This window comes from Globicephala melas, chromosome 13 (genome assembly GCF_963455315.2).
Source record: "Globicephala melas chromosome 13, mGloMel1.2, whole genome shotgun sequence".
NCBI classification, from domain to species: Eukaryota; Metazoa; Chordata; class Mammalia; order Artiodactyla; family Delphinidae; genus Globicephala; species Globicephala melas.
The window spans coordinates 67,498,854-67,523,651 of NC_083326.1; the positions used below are offsets into that span (position 1 = coordinate 67,498,854).

The 24,798-nt window shown below is 45.8% G+C and overlaps 1 protein-coding gene across 7 annotated transcripts in view; it reads left to right on the forward strand.

The window, feature by feature from the left end:
* The first annotated feature begins 865 nt into the window (after positions 1-865).
* Positions 866-24,798, forward strand: part of THOC5 (THO complex subunit 5) — a 32,681-nt gene continuing 8,748 nt past the window's right edge. The window contains exons 1-17 of one of the 7 annotated variants that reach the window (XM_060310053.2): positions 866-1,420; positions 2,097-2,209; positions 3,429-3,560; positions 6,161-6,304; positions 7,419-7,532; positions 7,681-7,778; positions 9,650-9,796; positions 11,416-11,530; positions 14,958-15,090; positions 15,814-15,846; positions 17,131-17,208; positions 17,875-17,915; positions 18,144-18,243; positions 18,894-19,030; positions 19,864-19,976; positions 23,604-23,705; positions 24,278-24,374. In XM_060310053.2, coding sequence (XP_060166036.1) covers positions 3,465-3,560; positions 6,161-6,304; positions 7,419-7,532; positions 7,681-7,778; positions 9,650-9,796; positions 11,416-11,530; positions 14,958-15,090; positions 15,814-15,846; positions 17,131-17,208; positions 17,875-17,915; positions 18,144-18,243; positions 18,894-19,030; positions 19,864-19,976; positions 23,604-23,705; positions 24,278-24,374 — 1,548 coding nt within the window. In that variant the 5' untranslated portion in view covers positions 866-1,420; positions 2,097-2,209; positions 3,429-3,464. The remainder of the gene's footprint in view (positions 1,421-2,096; positions 2,210-3,428; positions 3,561-6,160; positions 6,305-7,418; positions 7,533-7,680; positions 7,779-9,649; positions 9,797-11,415; positions 11,531-14,957; positions 15,091-15,813; positions 15,847-17,130; positions 17,209-17,874; positions 17,916-18,143; positions 18,244-18,893; positions 19,031-19,863; positions 19,977-23,603; positions 23,706-24,277; positions 24,375-24,798) is intronic. The other 6 variants (XM_060310055.2, XM_060310054.2, XM_060310056.2 and 3 more) reach the window with 6 other exon arrangements.

Below are 24,798 nucleotides of genomic sequence, written 5' to 3' on the forward strand. Positions count from 1 at the left end.
CAGAAAGGCTGGGAAAAGGGATGGGAGCTGGGAAGAACCTGGGGGAGGGAAGCAGAATGGAACAGGAACCCAGAAGGTAGAACTTAGAACTCAGAACTTGGGTTTGAACTGAAGAATTTGGAATACAGAATTGGGAAGATAGAACAGAGATGACAGAAGACCACTTGGGGAGGGGTTCCTAATACAAGACAGTTGGAGAGAGGTGCATCTCTTTCTTCCCACATAATGAGGTTGAGAACTTGAACAAGTTGTTCCAGCCCTTCTGTGCAGGGAGTGTCTTCTGCCCTCCCTATTGCCTTCCTGCAGGCAGAACTACGGACTAGGTCCCGTATTTCCCTCACCCCGTATTCCTTTTCTCCCTCTTCACATTCTCTCAGCCCAACCCTCATTCCACTGGGCCATCAGGTGTGTTTAGTGGGGTCAGTGACTTTGGGGACCTCCTCAGTGACCCCCACACCTCATGAACTTCTGAGTATCTTGATTCTGCCTCCGTTTCAGGAAAACTTGTGGTGGAGTCACTGATGGAACCAGTTAAATATTTACTATAACCATGGTGTCTTTTCTTCATCTGCAAGGAAATTTGGCAAGTGCCCCAGGCAGGGCCAGCTTCGCCGGTCCACCTGGCTGATCTACCCCACTGGAGGTTATTGCGTTCCCTGAGCTACTTTTGGGGAGGGCCTCCTTCTACGGCAGAAGGAAATACACTGCATAACCAGGGATTCAGGACATCAGTGTTTCTATCTTCAGATGAGTAGGATTTACTGAACCTCATCAGTACAATTCATACCAGGGGTAGAAAATACTTGAAGCTGTCAAATGCTGCGTTAGATTTGTGACTCTGTCCTAGGGCAAATCGGGCCTAAAATGGGGATGAACTTGTGGGGGGAAAGAGGCGGGGTTAGATGGGATTAATGCCCACCTTGACTTGCTGCTCTTGCTAGTGTGGGATGTTCGGGTGAGTATGACAGTGGTTAAGAATCCAGGTTATGGAAGCAAATTCACAAGTGTCCAAATCATGGCACTACTACATTCTTGGGTTATCTTGGGCTCTCGACAAATTCATTCAACAAATACTTGGCCGAGCACCTACTAGTTGCTGGGCATAGCTTTAGGCGCTGGGGAAAGAATGAACGAGGCACATAGTCTTTGCCCTTGCAACTTCGGTTTCCTGGTTTCAGAGGGCAGCGTGAGGCTGTTGGCCGGCTGGGACCCGCCCAGACAACCCAGGTGCCACCAGCTCCTAGACCCCTTGCAGCCCAGCAGCCGCCCGCACCGCTTGGTGGCTGCGTCGGGACCCTTCGCGCTCCGCTTCCGGCCTCCACGCCTCACTTCCGGTCGGCCACTCCTTCCTTCCGCTTCTCTGTGGTGCGGGAGCTGTGGGAAGTGGCTCGCTGGCCGCGACAGGTCGGGGTGCAGTGTGGTGAGGAGAGGACCGGGGTGGGGCTGGGCGCGCTGGGACTGGTGTGCGGACCTCCCGAGGGCGTCCCCGGGCTGGGGTCTGACCCGGTTCTCCGTCCTTATTCTCCGGGGACCCCGGCCGCTCGGCGCCGCACTCTCAGTTTCCTCCTGTGGAAAATGGTGGCTGCAGCATCGTCAGGCCTTATGGGGCAGCTTCTAGATAACGACCACCACGGTGGTGGTGATATCAGCTCACATTTATTATGCGCTTGTGTGTGCCAGGCACTGTCTACTGTCTTGCCAAAGTCAGGATTTCGCACACTTAACGCTTTTCGGGTCCCTCTGTGAAAAATCAACTTATCTTGTACGATTGTTTACTAAAGGCTTTTAATTGAGTCACTTTTAAAATTTAAATTTACTTTAAAAGAAAAATTTAAATCTTTACCATAAATAGAAAACTTTTCTCACTTGTCCTATGCAGAAGGTAGTGATAAAAATTAATGTATTTAATATGTAAAGGTTATCGTTAATAATTGTGGCTAGATTTCATTGTCTAAGGGTCTGAGATAGAATCCTTTTGTTAACAAAAGGACGTTGTCATTCATAGGTGTTAAAGACTAACTAGGGAAATGACACGTTCTTCTTGAAGCAATCAGAAGTTTCTAAAAAGAATTGAAAGGGATTAACTTTCTCCGTAGGTGTTTAACATTATTAACCACTTGTGTACCATCTAAAGCCCTGCTCTCAGATCATCTTCATCACCTGCCCCAGTGGAGCGCCTCCTGCGTTAATGTCCACAGCCACCTCTGAGGTAGGGATGGCTATTTTCATTTGATATGGGAGGAAGTAGATGCAGAGAAAAGTGAAGTGACTTGTTGCAGGACTCAGCCATGAAATAGAGGACTGGAGACTCCAGCCCAGGGTTTCTCTGACACAACTCTGTTGAGGCATTGGCTCCCTCAATAAGTGTTGGTGACAGATTCACTGGGGTAGGGGGGTTAGTGCTGCCCACCTCAGAGGCTGCTGGTGACAGTCAGTAGAGGTAGCAGAGAGAGGATACTTTGTGACGCTAGAGGCCCATGAATGTATGTTCTGTTCTTTTAAATTTTTTATTTTCTATTTTATTTTATTTTTATTATTTTCTTGGCTGCGTTGGGTCTTCGTTGCTGTGCGCGGGCTTTCTCTAGTTGCGGTGAGCAGGGGCTACTCTTCGTGGCTTCTCTTGTTGTGGAGTAGGCTCTAGGCGTGTAGGCTTCAGTAGTTGTGGCACGTGGGCTCAGTAGTTGTGGCTCGCAGGCTCTAGAGCTCAGGCTCAGTAGCTGTGGTGCATGGGCTTAGTTGCTGCGCGGCATGTGGGATCTTCCTGGACCAGGGCTCAAACCCGTGTCCCCTGCACTGGCAGGCGGATTCTTAACCACTGCGCCACCAGGGAAGTCCCTATTCTGTTCTTTTAAATTTTCGCGTCAACCAGGGAGTTGATGGCATCGCCAGATGACATGGTGGCAGCACTACAAGATACAGTAACGTAGTTGTCAGGAGCACTGCTGTGGCATGGGTTGGACCCTAGCTTTAGCACACTAGGTGTGTGACCTTGGGCAAGTCATTCACCTTCCTGACCCTCAGTGTTCTCACCTGTAAAATGGTGCTTGTTCATATCTGAGAGGATCCTTGTTATAAGAACCAAATGAGAACATACCTTTGAAGTGCTTAGATCAAGGTCCAGCACACAATGATCAATCAGTTGTGTTGAGAATGGGCTTATGTGCCTGGCTGAGGAGTTTGGTCAGTGGGGTTGTGGTGGTGCCTTTAAAGGAGGTGGAGTTGGGGAAGATGAGTTCATTTTGAACAGTCTGAGGGATGATTCTGCTTTTTACAGAGGATTAAATTGAGGCTTTGGAGGGTTGATGACTTTTCTTGAGTTACCAAGAGTGTAAGCGGGCACAACTGCTAGTTAGACTTCAGTATTCTGACTCTAGGAAAATCTCCAGTTCCAACTCTGGAAAAGCTCAGAAGCTTTCTCCTCTTAACAGGTCTCTGCTGTTTCCTCCTGACTTCACCAAACAACCATGTCATCGGAATCGAGCAAAAAACGAAAGCCCAAAGTGATCCGAAGTGATGGAGCTCCAGCTGAAGGGAAGCGTAATCGTTCTGACATTGAACAGGTGAGATCAGCCAGGGCTGCTGTGCTGCTGAGAAATTGCAGCTCGTGGCCAAGCACCTGGCTGTGGGTTTGCAGCAGCCGAGGATCATAGGCGTAACCTCCCAGGTGGCCTCTGTTTGACCAGGTGCCTGGAATTCCCTTGGCTCTTCAAGACCTGAGAATCCATATCAGATTTAGCTGCAGCATCCCAAGAACCAACAAGCCTGTACTAGACACGATTAGTGCCTGAACAGAGAATGCATTCTAGTATGGTGTGTGTCTCCAGCTTTCCTGATGGTCAGAAGAAGGCAGTCCATCCGCAGCGGCCACTAAGGCTTTGGAGATGTGACATCCCTGGTCTGCTACCGAGACAGTACCAGAACCATGTAGCTAAAGAACGTCTTCTGAGGCCTGAGTGCTGTTGTAGTCAGCAGGTTCTTCTTTTGCTGTTTCTCTGTCCTTGAATCTGTCAAGCTAATTTATGACTTAACAATTTTTTTCTTCTCCATTATGGTTTATTACAGAATCTTGAATATAGTTCCTTGTGCAATGCAGTAGAACCTTGTTGTTTATCCATTCTATGTATAATAGTTTGCATCTGCTAATCCCAAACTCCCAATCCATCCTTCCCCTTGGCAACCACAAATCTGTTCTCTGTGTCTGTGAACCTGTTTTGTAAATAAGTTCATTTGTGTCATATTTTAGATTCCACATGTAAGTGGTATCATATGATATTTGTCTTTCTCTTTATGACTGACTTCACTTTGTACCTAATCTCCAGGTCCATCCATGTTGCTGCAAATGCTATTATTTCATTCTTTCTTATGGCTGAGTAGTATTCCATTGTCTGTATATACACCACATCTTCTTTATCCATTCATCTGTCGATGGACAGTTAGGTTGCTTCTATGTCTTGGCTATTGTGAACAGTGCTGCTATGAATGTTGAGGTGCATGTATCATTTCTAATTAGAGTTTTGTCTGGATGTGCCCAGGAATGGGATTGCTGGATCATATGGCAACTCTATTTTTAGTTTTTTGAGGAACCTCCATACTGTTTTACATAGTGTGCACCAGTTTACGTTCCCACCAACAGTGTAGGAAGGTTCCCTTTTCTTTACTCCCTCTCCAGCATTTATTTGTAGACTTTAATGATGGCCATTCTGACTGGCATGAGGTGGTACCTCACTGTAGTTTTGATTTGCATTTCTCTAATAATTAGCGATGTGGAGCATCTTTTCATGTGCTTCTTGGCCATCTGTATGTCTTCGTTGGAGAAATGTCTGTTTACTCTTCTGCCCACTTTTTGATTGGGTTGTTTGGTTTCTTGTTATTGAGTTGTATGAGCTGTTTGTGTATTTTGGAAATTAAGCCCTTGTTGGTCGCATTGCTTGCAAATATTTTCTCCCAGTCCATAGATTGTATGACTTAACTTGATTTTTTGGTTGGTTGTGGTTTTTGTTTGTTTTTTAACTAGAATAGAGAAACATACCAGCTTCAACTTAAATGGAAGATGATGCTTTCCTCAGATTTAGGAAATTAAAATTAACGAAGAACCTTATCCTTTGGGAGGTATTGATTCTGACTCTTTTTTAAAAAACTTAAATTGAGGTATAATTGGTATATAACATTATATTAATTTCAGGTGTACAACATAATGGTTGATATTTGTTTATTTTGTGAAAAGATCACCGAAATAAGTCTAGTTAACATCCAACGTGTTACATAGTTGTTACAAAAATTTTTTTCTTGTGATGAGAACTTTTAAGATCCACTCTTTTAGCAACTTTCAAATATGCAATGCAATATTTTTAATTGTAACTGACTCTCTCTTAAAGAGATGTGTTTGTTTATGCCAAAGTCTGGGAGACCAATTAGGATATTTTAGTTTCTGCTAAAGCTTGATTTGACCGTCTAAACACCCATCAGTAGAAATTTGGTTAAATGAATTCTGGTTCATCTATATGTAGCCATTTTGATGGAGATTTATATTTATTGTGATGGGAAATTGCACTAAATAGCATGAACAATATCCCATTTTATTTTATTTATTTATTTATTTATATTTTTTATTTTATTTATTTTTTTGCGGTATGTGGGCCTCTCACTGTTGTGGCCTCTCACTGTTGTGGCCTCTCCCGTTGCGGAGCACAGGCTCTGGATGCGCAGGCTCAGCGGCAATGGCTCACGGGCCCAGCCGCTCCGCGGCACGTGGGATCCTCCCAGACCGGGGCACGAACCCGTGTCCCCTGCATCGGCAGGCTGACTCTTAACCACTGCGCCACCAGGGAAGCCCTTATTTATTTTTTTAATGTATTTATACACAATACTAACAATGGAGTTACTTCAGGCTGGGAGGTGAGATTATAGGCAAGTTTTCGTTTTGTTTTTGATACTCCTCTCTATGTTCTGAATCTCTGACACCAAGCATGCATTTTATAATCAGAAAGAGGAAAAGAGGAATTCTTTTCCATTTTGAAAAAAAGAAAAACATTTGATTTGCAGATCAGATCCTTTAGAGACCTGATTTGGGGCTTCACTGTTACTCATCTCAGCCAAGTGTCCCTGTTCCAACAGAGAGACTTTTACTCTCCACCCAAGGCCTATATCCTTGCCTCCACAGGAAGGTAAATACTACAGCGAGGAGGCTGAGGTGGACCTGCGGGACCCTGGCAGAGACTATGAGCTGTACAAGTACACGTGCCAGGAGTTGCAGAGGCTCATGGCGGAGATCCAGGACCTGAAGAGCAGGGGAGGCAAGGATGTGGTAAGGAGTGGGGCTGGGAGGACACGGACCTGGTGGGTCTGCATGGATGGACCTGTTTCGCACCTATCAGAGCCCTTCTTTATATTGGTCTTATGTCCTGCCATCATCATGGGGTTAGAGCCTGAGGGCTCCAGAGACCTGCCTATTAATTTATTGTAACATCACCACCCAGTCATCAATTACAGTCATGAAAGTACAGGATAATTAATGTTTTCCATAACTGTAATTTGATAATTCATCCAAATGATATTTATTAAGTGCTGGGCGTGGAGAAATTATGGTACATGTCAATCACCATTGCTATTATAAGGCTAGATATGTACAAATAAATCAGAGACCAAAAATTAAAGTATTAATATTAAATGAAAAAAAAGGTTTCAGAGCAGAGAAGCAAAACAGTGTGACTGAAAACTAAATGGGTAAGTTCAAAATAAAACAATCCATATTTTTCCAGGAATCTCACTTATTTGTTCTTATACTGGCCAATATTGTTAAGATTATTACATTCTATCTATTTTACTGTAGTCAAGTTTTACAGCTGTAATTCTGCTATTTTCATTTAAATTATTCTGTAATGTTGTTTACAGAGGTCAAGTTGTATGGTATGATGTTGTCGTTGTTAGGATCTCTGTGTACATTGTGTAGAGACAGCTGTTGTTTGCATTGGCTGCCTTTGCTCCATCTTTGATTCCTGTTACTTTGGTCCAAGTAGAAATTAGTTTTTTATGCCTGGGAACCTTAAGCATTCCCTTATACAGTCATTCTTCCATTTCCCCCGACACTTCTTATGGTTCTGAGCTCCTTCCAGTGTCTGTTCTTTTTTTTTCCCCCCGATATGCGGGCCTCTCACTGTTGTGGCCCCTCCCGTTGCTCCGGACGTGCAGGCTCAGTGGCCATGGCTCACGGGCCCAGCTGCTCCGTGGCATGTGGGATCCTCCCAGACCAGGGCACGAACCCATGTCCCCTGCATCGACAGGCGGACTCTCAACCACTGCGCCACCAGGGAAGCCCTAGTGTCTGTTTTTGACTCTGGATGAGGATGAGCAATGAGGGGCTGAAGGAAGCTGAGCCAGCTCCAGTTGTCAAGGTCTTTACCAGTTTTTTTGGCCTGTAGGCAATTGAGATCGAAGATCGGAAGATCCAGAGCTGTGTGCATTTCATGACTCTAAAAAAGCTTAACCGATTAGCCCACATCAGGTTGAAGAAAGGAAGAGATCAGACTCATGAGGTAGGATCTGAGAGATTTAACCCTCCTCTTCCTCCTTCTCATCCCATCTTTAATCTCCTTTACCCCTTTTCTGAGTTTGCTGCTGCTCTGCTTTGCCCCACCCCACCCCGACTTGCCCCACTCACCTCTGACCTTGTCCTCCTTTCAGGCCAAGCAGAAAGTGGACGCCTATCACCTGCAGCTCCAGAACCTGTTGTATGAGGTGATGCACCTGCAGAAGGAGATCACCAAATGTCTGGAGTTTAAGTGAGTGTTGGAGCACAGGGCTTTGGCAAGATGGTCCGTTGGTAACTGCTTTTTCCTACATAGCTCAGTATGAGCCATTTTTTTTAAAAAGAAGTCAGATGCCCTTGGAGACTACAGGATCTGGGGGAAGGCTGAATAGATCACTTTGAGTGGGAGAATTGGAAGCAGTAGTTCCAGGCTGCACAAAGAACCTCAGAAGCCTGTCTGACCCTTTTGAGTTTTGTGCTCTGAACCTGGTGAAAAACAGTTGTCTCTCCCCAGCAGGCAGAGCCTTTGCGTTACCTGTTTGATTCCTGAGCACGTTGTATGGGAGCAGCTCACTTCCAATTACATCTTTTTAACCTTTTGGCCCAGCTTTCCTCTCTAAAGTTCCAGCAATTCATTTTTGCAACTGGATTTCATTATTTGGAACCTGAACTTCTTGCTGCCTAGCTGCCTTTAGGTGAAAAAACTACAGTTTGTCAGTGTCCTTAAACTGTGATGCCCCTTGGCAAATCCAAGCTGAGAGATGTGAAAGAGGACGGAATAGACAAAATAAGAGAAGGGAACGTGTTCTTGCCTTGTCAGATCTATTTGTGTAAACTGTAAGGAGTCAGGTTTTATTTGTAATAAACTTGGGATGAGGGGGACCACGTTAGGCATTGGGTCTGGTGTATGCTGATTTTTGAGAGGTTTCTTTATCTGCTTCACGAGTCCATCCACATAATAATATTTAAATACTAATAGAAGTGAAATCCACATCAGGTACCTGAGTTAATAGTATTGTACAATTGTCAGTTTCCTAGTTTTGACAATGTATTATGCTTAGCTAAGATATTATCATTGGGGGAACCTGGGAGAAGGGTTCATGGAGGAAATAAACTCTCAGTTTAAGACTTACAAGAAGTTTCAAAAATAGTACTATTTAAAAAGAAGAAAGATAGGATGCTCCACCTGTAACCGTTGTTCAGATGAAAGCCAGCAAACCCTGTAGCGAGGCAGGTGGCCATGTGGAAGGATCAGGGGCCCTGGAATCAGACAGTCTGGGTTCAAATCCCAGCTCTCCCTCTCCCTAGCTGTGTGACCTTGGGCAAGCTGCTTACTGATGGAAGCCTCTATCATTTGAAAAATGGAGATAAAAATCCCCATCTCAGTTATTGTGTGTCACTGTACATCAACAGTTAGAGCCTCTAGATCTTTTCACATCTGGTCATATTATGTTGGATCTTCCCCATGCTATATTTAGGCAGTTAATAATTTGAACTTAAGTGTAGACTCTTATGTTTATTCCTGTTAAATGGCATTTCTTGGTTTCAACCTGACAGTCTAGACCTAGACCATGGTGTTTTTATTTGATTCTTTAAGCTCTTAGCTCTCTTGCACAGCTTGGAGAGGTCTATAAATTTCATAAGTGTATTTTTAGGTTTTCAGCTAAATCATGGATATAAAGCTTGGGCAACATGGATAAGGATCCTGTGGCATGTCACCAACTACCTCTCTTCACATTGAAACACCTGCTAATGAGCATTTGCTGAGAAGACTGGATTCTAGGTTCCTGGGTAGCTGTAGACCAGGGCTGAGTTGACGTACACGGGGTGGAACTCTGGGCCTGTTTAAGCCACGGTTTGGGTTTCTGAGGGCCGCAGCTTGACATTGAGTTTTTTGGGGTTTTTTTTCTGCGCTACACGGGCCTCTTACTGTTGTGGCCTCTCCCGTCGTGGAGCACAGGCTCCGGACGTACAGGCTCAGCGGCCATGGCTCACGGGCGTAGCCACTCCGCGGCATGCGGGATCTTCCCGGACCAGGGCACAAACCACGTCCCCTGCATCGGCAGGCGGACTCTCAACCACTGCGCCACCAGGGAAGCCCTGACATTGAGTTTTTGACTGCAGGTCAAAGCATGAAGAAATCGATCTGGTCAGCTTAGAGGAGTTTTATAAGGAGGCTCCTCCAGATATCAGCAAGGTGGAAGTCACCATGGGAGACCCTCACCAGCAAACCCTTGCACGTCTGGACTGGGAGCTGGAGCAGCGGAAAAGGTAGCGTTTCCTCCTTCCTGCCCTTGTTCACCTGTGCAGACACGGACCTTTATCCATGAGGGACAGTGCTTTGTCCTGACCCAGGATCAGATAGCAAAGCACTGTGGAACCAGCAGAATAGTCTCTAAGACCAAATCCCATTTTGTGATTAATTCACACTTAGCAGTTCACACTTGACCAACTGAACTGCATCATAAGTGGGGTCGGAATTGCTTAACGCCGTTATGCGAAAGAGTAACCTTTTCTTTAAAATTTTAGTGCCTAAGACCTAAATACCTTTTGTATTATTAATCTGATTTTTTTTTTGCCTTTTCCCCCACCTGTAAGCATATTTGTGTGGTATTGCAAAGCTGTGCAAACATTATTTTAGAAGGTTGTACAACATTCCAGGGTAAATTGTAAATCACATAATTGTTCCCATATTGAATTGGACTTTAAGTTGTTTGCATTGTTTTGGTATTATAAATAATGCTTTGAGGCACCCCTTTACATATAAGACTTTTTGTACTAATAAAGAGCTTTTATTTATTAACCGTAAGTAGAATGTCTATACTGTATAATTTAATCTAGATCTTCCTTAGAATATGGTATGTATATTTTTTTCATCCTGAACTTTTTTTTTTTTTTTTGCGGTATGCGGGCCTCTCACTGCTGTGGCCTCTCCCGCTGCGGAGCACAGGCTCCGGACGGGCAGGCCCAGCGGCCACGGCTCACGGGCCCAGCCGCTCCACGGCACGTGGGATCCTCCCAGACCGGGGCACGAACCCATGTCCCCAACATCAGCAGGCGGACTCCCAACGACTGCGCCACCAGGGAAGCCCCATCCTGAACTTTTTATGGTTGCATCCCTTCCATCATGGTGACCTTTTTCCCTTTCATGTTTGTACACGAGTTCCAGGGCTTTTGGTTGGCACATTTGTTCTGTTTTCTGTCAGAGAAGCTGCTGTTTTTAAATTCCTTACCTTTTTCTGTTGTTGAGTATATTTTGTGCCTTTGGTCTACATAATGAATTTAATAAGTCCTGAGTCTGGATCTTAGGGACTTGGTGTCAGTTTTTTAGCAGATGGGGCTGGCCTGTCACACCCCTGTCCAGTACATCACTTGCCCTTGGCTAAGCCATAAGTGTTCCATTCCTGTGGCTCTGGTCTGGAATCTATCCCCACTCTGCCCCACTCAGGTCCATGGGCCTCATTTGTGTCCTATAGCTGCTGAGTCCATATATTTGTGAAAGTTCTGGGTCTAGCCTCTGAGGCAAGAAACGGAGCAGTAGGTGATACCAGTGGTCATGGGCACAGCCTTTGGAGCAGACAGGCATGGGTTCAGAGCCCAGCTCTGTGCTTGCTCTTACTGGATGACCTTGGGCAAGTTATCTACCTCCCTGAGCCTTTGTTTCCTCCTTCGGGGATAAAAAAAAGTCCCTATCTTCCAGGGTTTTTATAAGGATTAAATGCCATAATGCTTGTACACCATTTTCCAAAGTGCCTGGCACATAGTAAGTGCTAGGTAAACATGAGCAGATAATCGTGACTGCTGTCATTAGGTAGAGTCTGATAGTGAACAGGTGTGTTGGGGTGTCCCTGGAGAGCATCAGGCGACAGTGCTCTGTCTTCCCCCAACAGGCTGGCGGAGAAGTACCGAGAGTGCCTGTCCAACAAGGAGAAGATCCTTAAGGAGATTGAAGTAAAGAAGGAGTACCTGAGTAGCCTCCAGCCTCGTCTCAACAGCATCATGCAGGTGAGGGTCTCCCCACACCCTGCCACCTCCTCGGCTTTTGCTTTGCCTTCACCACTCAGTGGCACATTGCTGACCTGAGGCCACCAGCAGCCACATCACCCTGTGGGTTTTGTCGGGTCTGTTACCCTAATCAGTGTTAGAGCACAGTGCAAGGATGGTCCCGTCTGCATGCCCACAGCAGGTGTGATAAGGTTGTGTCCTGTGTGGAGGAATTGCTAGCAGGATTCGCTCTGGAACGTATACACACACGTACCTCGGCGTATTCTTTTCACCAGCGCCTATTCCGGGTAAAACGCTTTCACAAACTGTAAGTTTAGTTTACACCTTGCGTGATCTCCGCCAGCCCACAGTCCCCAGGTATCTAAGCATGCTTCCACAGATGTCTATTAGATCCCCCTGACTGCACCACAGGGGCCAGCTGCTCAGCAAATCTACTTGCTCTGAAAAGAACTTTACTCATATTTGAAAACCGTTAGGTACCTTAGGAGGAAAAGTCCCCACTTTACCTGTAAAATGTAATTTCTTTCTATATGGGTGACCTGATTTTTGTTTGCTTTGTGAAGCCAAGTTTGATCTAAATATAGTTTTATAAAGCAGGGTAAATGGCTAATATGGAGGAACTTTGTAAAAGGACCCTAGTGAAATTGAAAATTCACTTTTGTAGGATTTGGCAAGATCTACATTTCTTCTCTTCAACTCTAGGCATAGAATTAGAGTTAACAAATATGCTCAGTAACACTTCATATGGGACAAAAATCAGAAACTAAAAATTTTGGTTGTACTTCAATTTTTCCTGTTAACTGGAAACACTGAATGCTCCTAAATAGGGTACAGGTTAAATAAATTCTTGTGTGGTTCAGTCTTACACCTATAATGGAAGTATGGAGCATCCTGTTACTGACAGAATAACTGGACAGAAAGATCTATTAAATTATGAAATCAAAAACTGCACGTTGTAGAACATGTATAATCCCATTTGTATACCTTCATTTACAAAGTATTCGAATGGCTGTATATATGTGTAAGTCATGTATGTGCTTAGAAAAGTATGTTTTCACACCAAACCATTAACAGTTACCTTTGGTGGTTGGGAACTGGGAATTTTTGCCTTATAAACTAGAATACAACTTTAAAAAAAAATGTACATATACTACTTAAAAAAAATAATTTTATATAAAGAAAAGCATACAACTCGTAAGCATACTCACAGTTCAGTGGATATTCCCTGTGTACACATTTGTGAACACATCTGTGTAATCACCCAAATCAAGAACATTAGCAATTTTCCAGAAGATACTTTATTCCCCTCCCAGTCACTGTCCCCCCACCCCATAACCTTTAATCTTGACTTCTAACATCACAGGTTAGCTTGGCCTGTTTTTGTTGGTTTGTTTGTTTTGTTTTTTTGACTGCTACGGGTCTTCGTTGCTGCGCGCGGGCTTTCTCTAGTTGCAGCGAGCAGGGGCTACTCTGTTGTGGTGTGCGGGCTTCTCATTGTGGTGGCTCGTTGCGGAGCACGGGCTCTAGGCACACGGGCTTCAGTAGTTGTGGCATGCGGGCTCAGTAGTTGTGGCTCACGGGCTCTAGAGTGCAGGCTCAGTAGTTGTGGCCTATGGGCTTAGTTTCTCCGCGGCATGTGGGATCTTCCCAGACCAGCGCTCGAACCCATGTCCCCTGCATTGGCAGGCGGATTCTTAACCACTGTGCCACCAGGGAAGTCCTGGACTGTTTTTTAACTTAAATAGATGGAATGATATAATACATATTCTTTTGTGTCTGGCTTCTTTTTTTTTTTTTTCTTTTTTTTGGCGGTACACGGTCTCACTGTTGTGGCCACTCCCATTGCGGAGCACAGGCTCCGGACGCGCAGGCTCAGCGGCCATGGCTCACGGGCCCAGCCGCTCCGCGGCATGTGGGATCTTCCCAGACCAGGGCACAAACCGGTGTCCCCTGCATCGGCAGGCTGACTCTCAACCACTGCACCACCAGGGAAGCCCTGTGTCTGGCTTCTTTGATTCAACAGTTTGTGAGATTTATCTAGGTTGTTGTGAGTACCAGGAGTTCATTTATTCTCATTGATGTTTAGTGTTTGATTTGGGGTGTTTCCAGTTTGGGGCTGTTGCGAATAATGCCACTAGGAGCCTTCTTACACGTGTCCTTTGGTGTACATGTGTACACATTTCTTTTGAATATATACCCAGGAATGAAATTGTTGGATCATAGTATGCTATGCGTATATTTAGTTTTGGTATTCAGTGAAACAATTTTCTAAAGTGATTGTACTGATTTTTGAAATTCCCACCATCACCATGTGAAAGTTCTAATTTTCCACATCCTTGTCAACTCTTGATGTTGTCATTTTTCTTGATTATAGCCATTCTGGAGGGTATCTTTTATGGTTTAAATTTCCATTTCCCTGGGGACCAGTGACGTTGAGCACAGCACATTTTATATACTAACTGGCTTTTGGAGTACCTCATTTGTGAAGGGCCTGTTAAAGTCTTTTGCTCATTTTTCTGTTGGGTTGCCCGGAATTCTTTATATTTTCTGGAGATGAGTCTTCTGCAGATATCTTTCCTTTTCACTTTCATAATAGTATCCTTTAATGAGCAGATGTTCTTAATTTTAACATGATCCAGTTATCAGTCTTTTCCTTTCTCTGTCCCAAGGTCATGGAAATATTCTCGTATTTTCTTATAGAGCCCTATTGTTTAACCTTCCACATTGAAATCTATAGTCTTCCTGGAAGTGAATTTTGTATATAGTGTGAGGTGAAGGTCAGATTCTTTCCCCACATAGGTATTCAGCTGATTCATTTATTGAAAAGACCATTCTTTCCCCCACTGTTCTGCAGTGCCTTTTTTGTCATAAATCAGATATCTGTATATGTTTGGGTTTGTGTGTGCGTGATCTAGTTGTCTCTGCACCAATATCACACTGACTTATTACTCTAGCTGTATCAGAAGTCTTGATGCTCAATAATGTAAGTCCTCCAATTTAATTTTTCAGGATTATCTCTGTTATTCTTGGCCTCTTCTATTTACATATAAGTTTTAGAATCAGCTAGTCTATTTTCATCTGCTGGGATTTAGATTGGATTGCATTGAATCCATAGATACTTTGGGGAGAATTGACATCTGGGTGGTATTAAGCCTTGGAGGCCATTAACATGGCATATATCTGCATTCATTTAGATCTTTCATTTCTCAGGTGTTTGTGTAGAGGTTGACACACTTTTGACATTTAGATATTTGTTGTTTTCTTGATGCTAGACGAAATGGTATCTTTTTTTAAAGTTCATTTTCTTACTGTTTATTGCTGCTATCACTTTCATAAATAAAAAACTGTATACTAAGTAACTAAGAAGCCACATGTTCCTGTGTGTGCCTGTAAAAGAAAAACAAAATCCCTCCTTCCTTGCTCACAGGCTTCCCTACCGGTGCAGGAGTATCTGTTTATGCCCTTCGACCAAGCTCACAAGCAGTATGAGACAGCCCGACACCTACCACCTCCCCTCTATGTCCTCTTTGTCCAGGCCACTGCGTATGGGCAAGCCTGTGGTGAGTATGGGGGCTGGGCAGGGAGGGGCTGTGGGAGCAGCAGCTGTGGCCAATTGAGTCATTTGGAAGCACCTCCTGCTGAGGAAAGCTCCCTGGCCCTACTCAGAAGCCCTCAGGTGATAGATGCTGCCTCCCCTCTGCACTGCCCGGCATGGCTGTTTTGACCAGCTGGCCTGAGGCTGGACTAACCTGATGGGCATTTCAGAATGGATGGCTTTGAATCTTTGATGAGCCTGACTGGTCGGCTGTTGTGTTCAGTGCCCAGGCAGCCTGTCTGGCCTCCCAAGCATTCACCCCATCAAGGCACACTTGGCAGGTGGATCAGTGCCTCCTGCTCTCTTCACAGAGAGGGTTTGGTGAACACAGGTCCCAGCCAGCTGTCTCAGGCTTTCACCAAGCCCTGGAACAGGCTGCATGTCATAACAGTGAATTACGGAAGGAGAGGAGGTGTCCTCATTAAGCTTGAAGGCAGCCCATGACTCCACTAGGATTTTGAGAAGCTTTTAGAGATCCTGCCTTTTGCCCTACTGCAAGCTTTCACCCAGCACCTAAAGTTTTCTTCCCTACGCCCACCCCACTGCATCAGACAGACACACATTGCGCCAGTGCATGCCTCTCCTCCCAGCCATGGGCATCAACACATTACTGTCTCTCTTCTTGTGTCTTCCTGGTCCTTTTGATCCTCTCCCTCCCCTTTCTTCTCCCTCCTGTTTTCATCATCAGCTCATATGAAATCCTCCCAGCCCCCTAGACAGGGTGAGTAATTTTCTTTTCTTTTGTGTTTAAAACCCAGCCTGTTTCCATTCCCATTTTACTGTAAAATTCCAGGAATAAACTAGTCAAAAGAACAGTCTAGCATTTGCCAGTGTTAATGGGGGCAGCCAGCTTGTTTGGGATGAGGTGTGATGGTTCATGAGGGTTGTCAGAGATAAGCAGTGGTCAGCCACTGAGGAATATCCCAAGGGCCCGCCACTTGGGGGAAGTTTGTCATCCCTCTTTGTGCACTTGAACAAACCCTTTCAGGCTCCTGTGACTATCTGCGTCTCTGTATACCCTTTTGAATGGAGAAGGAAGGGTGATGGCCTATCTGATCTCTCAGCGCTAGACCCACGGAGTTGCACAGAGGCAGGCCCAGGCATTGCTCATTGAGGTGTCAGGCCTGGTGCAGGGAGCAGGCCACTTAGCTTTGTGTTTGAGATACCAAGCTCAAGTTGAATAGACTTGGTCTTGAATCCTAACTTATTTACCTCTTGGCTGTTGTATCTAACTTCCTTGAGCCTTAATTTTTTCATCTGTAAATGGCTAGAGTAATAGTATTGCTCCTATAGGATTGCTGTGAGGATTGAAAATTAATTTTTAAAAGTAATTTTATAATTAAAATTCAGTCCTCCTAACCCAACTGGGCAGCCACCATTTGTCAAGTCCCTGTTTCATAGGTGCAGAAACTGAGGCTCAGAGCAGTGACATAACTTTCCAGGTTGTAAGTTTGGGAATTGGTTGAGCAGAGACTCAGGCCGGGACTGGACTGCAGGTTCCAGGTTCCTACCCACTGTCCTGCTGCCTCCCAGTTAAATGTTGTGGTATCAGGCAGGTGCCAGGTGCTAGGTGTAGTGCAGAACAGAGAATAAGAACTGAGGGGAGAGCTGTCGTTTCCAGAATGTGGACAGTTACAGGTTCTGGATGAGAACCATTAAGACAGTTGGTAGAATTGTGCCGTGTGGCTTTAGGCCATCGATTTGGATTTCTGTGCCTTGTTGTAAGCCTGAAAAGAGAAGCATTCACCCCTAGTCTCAGGTGATGCTTGGCCAGGAATCTGCATTTTGGGTTCCTTGTTTTCAGTAAATGATGGGAAAAAATGATGGGAAACTTAGGTTTCCCACCTTGCTCCTCTTCATCTGGAGAAAGGACTTTTGCCCTCCAGCCCCGGTCAGTAAGAAGCTGTGACAGAAGCAGAGGAAGTGCAGCCCCAGGGCGGGCCTGGTCGTGTAGCTTAGCTCCATCTCTCAGCAACTTGCACAGAAAGCTGTTTCTTGCTCCTAGATAAGACGTTGTCTGTGGCGATTGAAGGCAGCGTGGATGAGGCCAAGGCTCTGTTCAAGCCTCCCGAGGACTCCCAAGGTAAGTGGTGGTCAGGATCCTCCCCCACGTCTACTGTAGCTGGTTCCAGGAATGCCAGGTCACCACCCAGGGCCAGTGCTGGTCCTTTGGTAATTAGCCGTACTGGTTCTGTGTGGCAGGGAGCTTAGCTTTAATGTCTTAGTGCTCGGGGTAGACAGGGAAAAGCACTGCCTTTGGATTTCAGCCTGCCTCTCACCAGCTCACTGATCCTAGGGAAGTTCTTTAACGTTTTGGAGCCTCAGTTTACTCTCCTGTCAAAACAAGATAGTAATACCTCATGTAGAATTATTATGTGGATTAAATGAGGTCATGCATGCAGAACCCTTAGCATCATCCTCAGCACACAGTAACCCCTCAAATTATATGAGCTTCTGTTATTGTTGTTTATACTACTGTTATTACTGCCACCACCACCACCAATGGAGGAGCTTGTGGTCCATAGGATGACATTAAAAATCACTGAAAAAAAAACAGGGTGATGGGATTATAAGTCATTTTTCTTTTCCTTGCATCACTCTGTTTTCTATACTGAATAAGAAGCAGCAAATATTTATTCTAAAGGAACCCATTTACAAAAGCCTGGGCCCTATTATGCGCCCTGGGTTGAGGTGCTCTCAGGAGAATTGGGAGCCCTCACCTCGAGCTGCCTTCTCTCTGTCGCTGCAGATGACGAGAGTGACTCGGATGCTGAGGAGGAGCAGACCACGGTGAGAGTGTGGGGAGTGCCGAGCGGCTGCCCTAGGGGCCCACTAGTTGGCGGGTGCCATCCTCCCTAGAAGCAGAAGAAAGAGGTTTGAAAGAAAGGGAGCTGGGATCCTGGCAGCTGGAGAGCTGAAGCACGGGTCCCAGTGGTGAGGCCCTGGCCAGCAGGGAGAAGGGGACGGGGGAGATTCCCGTGAGCAGTGCTTACCGGCTCGACCCTTTCCTTTGTCCAGAAACGCCGGCGACCCACACTGGGAGTTCAGCTGGACGACAAGCGCAAGGAGATGCTGAAGAGGCACCCGCTGTCCGTCATGCTGGACCTGAGGTGCAAAGGTCTGGCTCCCCTTGGTCTGGGGGATCTCGTAGCGCCTAGGAGTGCAGCCAGCTGCCGCTCTGCGGGGTCCAGCAAGCTGATGCCTCCTTACCCAGGAAAAGATTCTGGTTTCATATTTCTGTTTTCCTTTGTTGTTCTTCATGGAGTTTGATTTTTTCCCCCCTCCTAAGCCATAACTTTGAAAACATAGCAAAAACATCAGACACATTAGGGATGCTTGATGGAACTACACCTCTTTCTGAACTTGACAGGTTAGATACACAGAACAAGTTGCCAAGAGTATGCAGGCTTTGAGTAATATGACCAACCTGCTTAATTTAATAAATATAAGTAGAACTTCGTATTTTGCAGAGACAGTGGGTTTTGAAACTGGCTTCATATGGGTAAAGGAGCACATGGTAAAGCATCCCAGCAGGATAAGAGTTAGCAGTCAGATGTAAGTTTCCTTCTCACCCCAGACTTCCAGACCCTGGTCCTGGTCATTACCTTCAAGGGCAACCATTGTGACAGTTTCCTATGTATTTTCAAGAAATAAACTATGCATTTAGAAGCTTTTACACAAGTTTATACTTAACCCCTTCGCCTTTTATTTATTTATTTTTTTTGGTGGTACGCGGGCCTCTCACTGTTGTGGCATCTCCCGTTGCAGAGCACAGGCTCCGGACGCGCAGGCTCAGCGGCCATGGCTCACGGGCCCAGCCGCTCCACGGCATGTGGGATCTTCCCGGACCGGGGCACGAACTGGTGTCCCCTGCATCGGCAGGCGGACTCTCAACCACTGCGCCACCAGGGAAGCCCCGCCTTTTATTTTTTACATAAATGGAAACACTCTACACACTTGTCTTCTCTTTGCCTTTTTATAAAAAAATTTTTGAGATAATTTTAGACTCAGAAGAGTTTCAGTGATGATACAAAGATTTCACACCTGCTCTTCACCCCAATATCAACATCTTTCTTAACCACAGTAATCAAAATCAGTGTCAATTTCATTGGTACAGTACTATTAACTACCAAACTTATTCACATTCCCCTGGTTTTTCCACCAGTGTCCTTTTTCTCTTCCAGGATCCAATCTAGGATCTCACATTGCATTTAGTCGTCATGCCTATTAGTCTCCTCCAGTCTTTGCTTGTCTTTCATGACCTTGACACTTTGGGAGATGAGGTTTATGTATTATGTAGAAAGGCTGTCAATTTGGGCTTGTCTGTTGTTTTCTCCTGATTAGACTGAGGTTGTGGGTTTTGGGGAAGGAATACCACAGATGGCAGTGTTCACCGTCACGTCTTGTCAGGGGTCGGAGGTATCAATTCGTCTCGTTAATAGTGATGTTAACCCATATCACTTGGTGATCCCTTGATCGCTTCCTTTCCATGTTGTGTTAGTTAGAAGCAGAGTCTCTAAGTCCAGTCCACACTCAAGGGAGGGAAATGAAGCTCCACCTCTTGGAGAGAGTAGTAGCAAAGAATTTGTAGAGACTTTTTTTACTCAATGTTAAGTTGCCATCAAGTTGTTTTTATAGTGAAAGATCTTAAAAGTCTTGTTGACTTTGCTTTCTATAATACTGTTGACGCTCTTCTAGTGTTTAACTCGTAAATGATGTCTTCTTTTCCTCCTCCCCTCCAGATGACAGTGTACTGCACCTGACTTTCTACTACCTCATGAACCTCAACATCATGACGGTAAAAGCCAAAGTGACAACTGCCACAGAACTGATCACCCCCATCAGTGCAGGGTATTGGACAGGTGCTGCGGGGGGTGGGGCGTGGGAGGGGGGTGTGGTGGCAGCCTTGGTGCTGGGCTCCTCTCGGATCCTCCCTCATCTGGCTCTGAGTGGAGTTCATGGCCACACTGGCTTCTGTTGTCACGTCCACACAGCCCCGAAGTCCTGGTACATCACAGGTATTTGGAAAGCACTCACTGACTTGAATTGGTGAAGTCCTCTCACTACACAGCAGATGCTAGAAGTGACTACAGCCTGTTGTAAATTGAGTGGGCAGGGCACCACCTTTTACACCAGTGGAAAGAGTGTGAATGTGAAAGTGAGATTTGGCAGACCTTACCAGGTTGACAAATTTAGGCCTCTCTTTTTCTTGTCTCTTTCTGTCCCAAGGTGCTGGGATTTCACTTTGCAGCTCAGCTCAATCCCAGGTTGTCCTTACCTGGGCAGTGGGAGGAAGACTGGCGGGTCCCTGTGGGGGTTTTGAGGAGGGTGAGCAGAGGCACGTAGTGGCAGCCACAGGTGGAGCATCCCCAGAAAGGCCCTGACCGTGGCTGCTTGTTCCACAGCCAGCGTGGGAAGAAGGGAGGAGGACCGAGAGGGCCTGGGGGTGAAATAGGCTCACCTGGCCTGGCACACCTCCCGACCCTGCCCCACCTGCTTCCAGTGAGTCCTCACGTCAGGTGTAGAAAGATCAGTGAGGGAGACGTGGGTCTGGTGGGATGGAACTCTTCCCAGGCCTGCCTGATGGTGGCGTTTCCCCTGGGTTTTCAACCCTGCACTTAGAGTCCACACCCACTTCAGGCTGCATCCTTGGTCCCTGTGCTTGAGAGTGTTGCTGGACCACCCCGAGCACTCTGGATGGAGTTGACCTTGTTCCCACCTCACCCCAGCAGAGGGAGCCTAGGGCTGGCTTCTTCAGAGAACCCAGTTGCAGTGCTGGTCCAGTGAGCAGCTCGAGGGCCCCATGATGGCCCTGGCCACAGTGGAGCTCTTTGTCGTGATCGTTCTGCCTGCTCACTTCTCAGATGTCCTGTCTGCTAAGTCACGGGGCTGCAGGCTGGCCCCAGTGTGCACTGAAGCCCACTCCCCTGCGGGGCACTGCACATACCGTGATAGGGGCAGGACTGCACACTGGCTATGAGCTCTGCGAGTGCCGGGTCTCCCCTCACAGCTGTGTGTGCACCTTTAGCCAGATTACCTGACCTCTGAGTCTGTTTCCTCACTCCGGTCATTAATTAGATCCCCTCCCAGGGTGCCTGTGTGAGTCAGGTAAAATGCTTAGCATAGGTGAAATGCTTGGTAAGTGACAGCTGTTTGTCATCATCAGATTTAATTCTCACAGTAACTCTACAAGGTGAAGAAACTGAGGCTCTGCAGAGTTAAGAGGCTGCCCCAGGGTCACAGGTAGTGCATGGAGAGTGATGATTCAAAGCCAGCTGGGCCTGTGTACCATGGTACTACACTACTGTCATTGCCCTGGTCCCCAAAGGGGAGGAAACCCAAAAGGAAACACCACCCTGAAGCCAGGATTAGCTCTTTAAGGGCCTTCAGGTGTTGTCTAGCTCATCCCCCTGTTTTACAGATGGAGAAACTGAGTTCAGGGGCATATGTCCAATTATGGAAGTGCTGGGCCTAGACTTCAGACTCCCAGCCTAGAGGCCTTTGCTCAAGGCTGCTTTTGCCCAAAGGAGACACCATGGTGTGTGGTTTTATTTATTTATCAACTAAAACAGGGATACTTTTTAAAAATTTCAGTTTAATCACAGTATGACACTAATTCCTTAATATCAATTATCTAGTCAGAGTTCAGATTTCCCTATAAGTGTTCTTTGTTAGTTTTGTTCTTACAGTTTGGGTTTTGAATCTGGATCTTTTTAAGATCCATGTGTTGCAGCTGGATGAAGCTTCTTTCAGGTGTCTTCCCATCTGAATGTCCTGCCATCTTTTATTTGTTGAGGAAAGTAGGTTGTTTGCTCTGTAGGTTTCCCCCAGGCTGCATTTTGATGATTGCATCCCTGCGGTACAATTGAACGTGTTACTCCCTCCCCCTGTATTTCCTGTAAATTGTAGGTAGAGTTAGAGACCTGATCAGATTCCATTTTTAGCGGGGGAGGTGGGTGTGCAGCACTGTGTCAGAGATGTTGCATGATTTTATCAGGAGGCACAGGCTGTCTCTATTTTTGAGATGTTAGCAACATTGACGACTGATGCCAGGATCTCTTAATTCATTAGGAAATTCATGTTTTTATTATGAACATTTTATTCAGAATTATATGAACCTTGCTGAATTTTCATCAAGAAATTGTTTTCCAGAATGATCTCCATTAGGCCACTTTAATTCATTAATCAGTTTTTCATTAAGGCATTGAATTATTTTAAATTATTTTCCATTTCCACTTTACGAAGATTTTAAAAATCTCTTTTTTTAAAACTTTATAACAAAGACTTGAGTAATTGAATAGTGTTTTGAATAGCCATATTTTTATGAGTATATAGCCTTCTCTTTAATGGCCATTATTTTTACCAAATTCAGTTGTCCTGAGCCACATATTGCAGATGGAAATTTTGTCGAGAAGATTTGATTCTTCCATCAGGTTTCATCAATTTAAAATCCTAATCTTGTGCATTTTTAGCTGTTCTGTTTCATTTTGGCTGATTCTGTATATTAGTAACAGTCACTAAACATTGGCTAAAAGACTGACAATTATTCATTTTCTAGCCGGTTCTCTGTGTGAAGCAGCGAAGGGGACAGAGACCCTTGGGGGTCGTGGAGGTGCAGGGAGACACTGTCAGGAGAGAGAGCAGGGCAGAGCCAGAAGCTGCCACCCTCCTGGTGCTAAGTTCCTGGAGGCCTGCTGGCTCAGAGCAGCAGTTTCCGCCTGAGTCACTCCTGACGCTGTCCCTGGAAGGCGAAGGGGAACTCCCTTTGGTGAAGGGAAAGAATGGACCTCGTTGACCTTTGTGATCAAATTACTCCATTCTCTCCCCATCTCTTCTCTGATTGTCACGTTTAATTACATGTTTAACCATTGTGAGTAGGTGGCTGTGGCATCACCGTGTCTCTCTGCTTACAGCACTAGGTCACCTTGTCTCCAGTCTATGTGATATATCTTTTTCTGGGAATTTTAAAGGGGACCTATTTCTGTGATAGCATGAGATTTGGTAAAAAGTGAGATAAGCACAATATCAAAGCTTCACACTGGATCTCTCTGGGTTAGAAGGGATCTGTTTTGCTCCTATGAAAATTCTGATTATTCCTATTGTGTCACAGGGCTTTGCTCCCCTGAGGAAAAGGCTCTGGTCACCATGTGACTCTTGAAGGGATAGGTTTCTTAAAAAATTGGTGGTTTAAGAGTATTACTGTCTTTGATGGAATAGAGTAAATCCTGGCTCCAGCACTTAATAGCAGTGTGATCTTGGACAAGCCATATCTTTTAAAGCCTTGATCTTCTCCTCTGTAGAATGGAAATGATGATACTCCCTACCTCATAGGGTTATGACTATCTGATGACCTCAGGCATGTAAAGTGTCTGGCTTTGATCATCAGTGAGAGGGGGCGTTACCACCGCCAAATGCCCACGTCTGCGTGGAAGCAATGGGTTGGCCGGCGTTCTCACTGCAGTCTTTTTCCTCTTCCAGTGACTTGCTGTCTCCTGACTCAGTACTGAGCTGTTTGTATCCTGGGGATCATGGAAAGAAAACTCCAAATCCAGCCAATCAGTATCAGTTTGATAAAGTTGGGTGAGTCAGCAGCATTTCCTCCTCTCCCAGCCTCTCTGCTTCTGAGTTTCTCCTGTGGCTCAAACCCAAAGCTGGAGACCTGTTAGGGCCAGAGGCCTCCCAGGGGACAGGGGAGGCGGCTGGGCAAGAGGGAGTGCTCTGTCCAGAGAAGGGAACACATGCCTTTTCCTGCTTATGAGGCCATGGAGGGTGGGGAAGGGTGGAAGGATCAAAACTCTGGGAACGTGATAATAGATGTATTTAACATTTTAATTCTCTGAGGATTAAAGTTTAAAAAATATTTTATAAATTGGTGGACTGATGAAGAGATCAAGTGTACTGCCTTTTTATTGATATTTGCTAATGAGTTGAAGGCTGCCAAGGGAAAAAGAGAAAAGTGACTAGGAGAGATGAAATTCACAGTAGGGAACTGATGAAGTTAAGAGGCTTTGCTGGCAGCCTGGCCGTGGGTGCAGCTGAGCCTGTGGGACCGTTCTGTTTTGGGGGGATGAGAAGGTGGGAGGAGGGATATATCCGGGGACCACTGCAGAAATGACTTATAGAATCATTTCATTCTGTGTTCTTATCTGCAGCATCCTGACTTTGAGGGACTACGTACTTGACTTAGGGCATCCCTATTTGTGGGTGCAGAAGATGGGTGGCCTCCACTTCCCCAAAGAGCAGCCCCAGGTGTGTCTACTGATCCGGTCCCCTCGGCTGAGGACCTCTATTCCTCTTGTCCCATACAGACTCCAGAAGGGCTTTGGGACTTTGAACTAGCAGAATGCTATCCCTCTGGGCTATGATCTATCTTCCCTCCACTCAGGATACTAAAATTTCCAAGGCCTACAAGTGTTTAGGTACCTTTTGCCTTTGCCATGAGCCTGTTAGCCCTCTAGGTCAAAGTAACTTGGATCCTTGCCCTGCGTGCAGTGCAGCTCCAGGCGCTGCTACCCCTTGGTCTTATTTACGAAGGTGCCAGAAATGAACCCTAGGGGACCTCTTAAGATCTCAGCACCTTGTATCGTTCCTGTTGGGACTGAGCCTCTGGCCTGTCACAGTAGGGAAACCCTGCTGTCCCCAGAAGGCATCTCAGGACGTGGGTAGTCCAGGT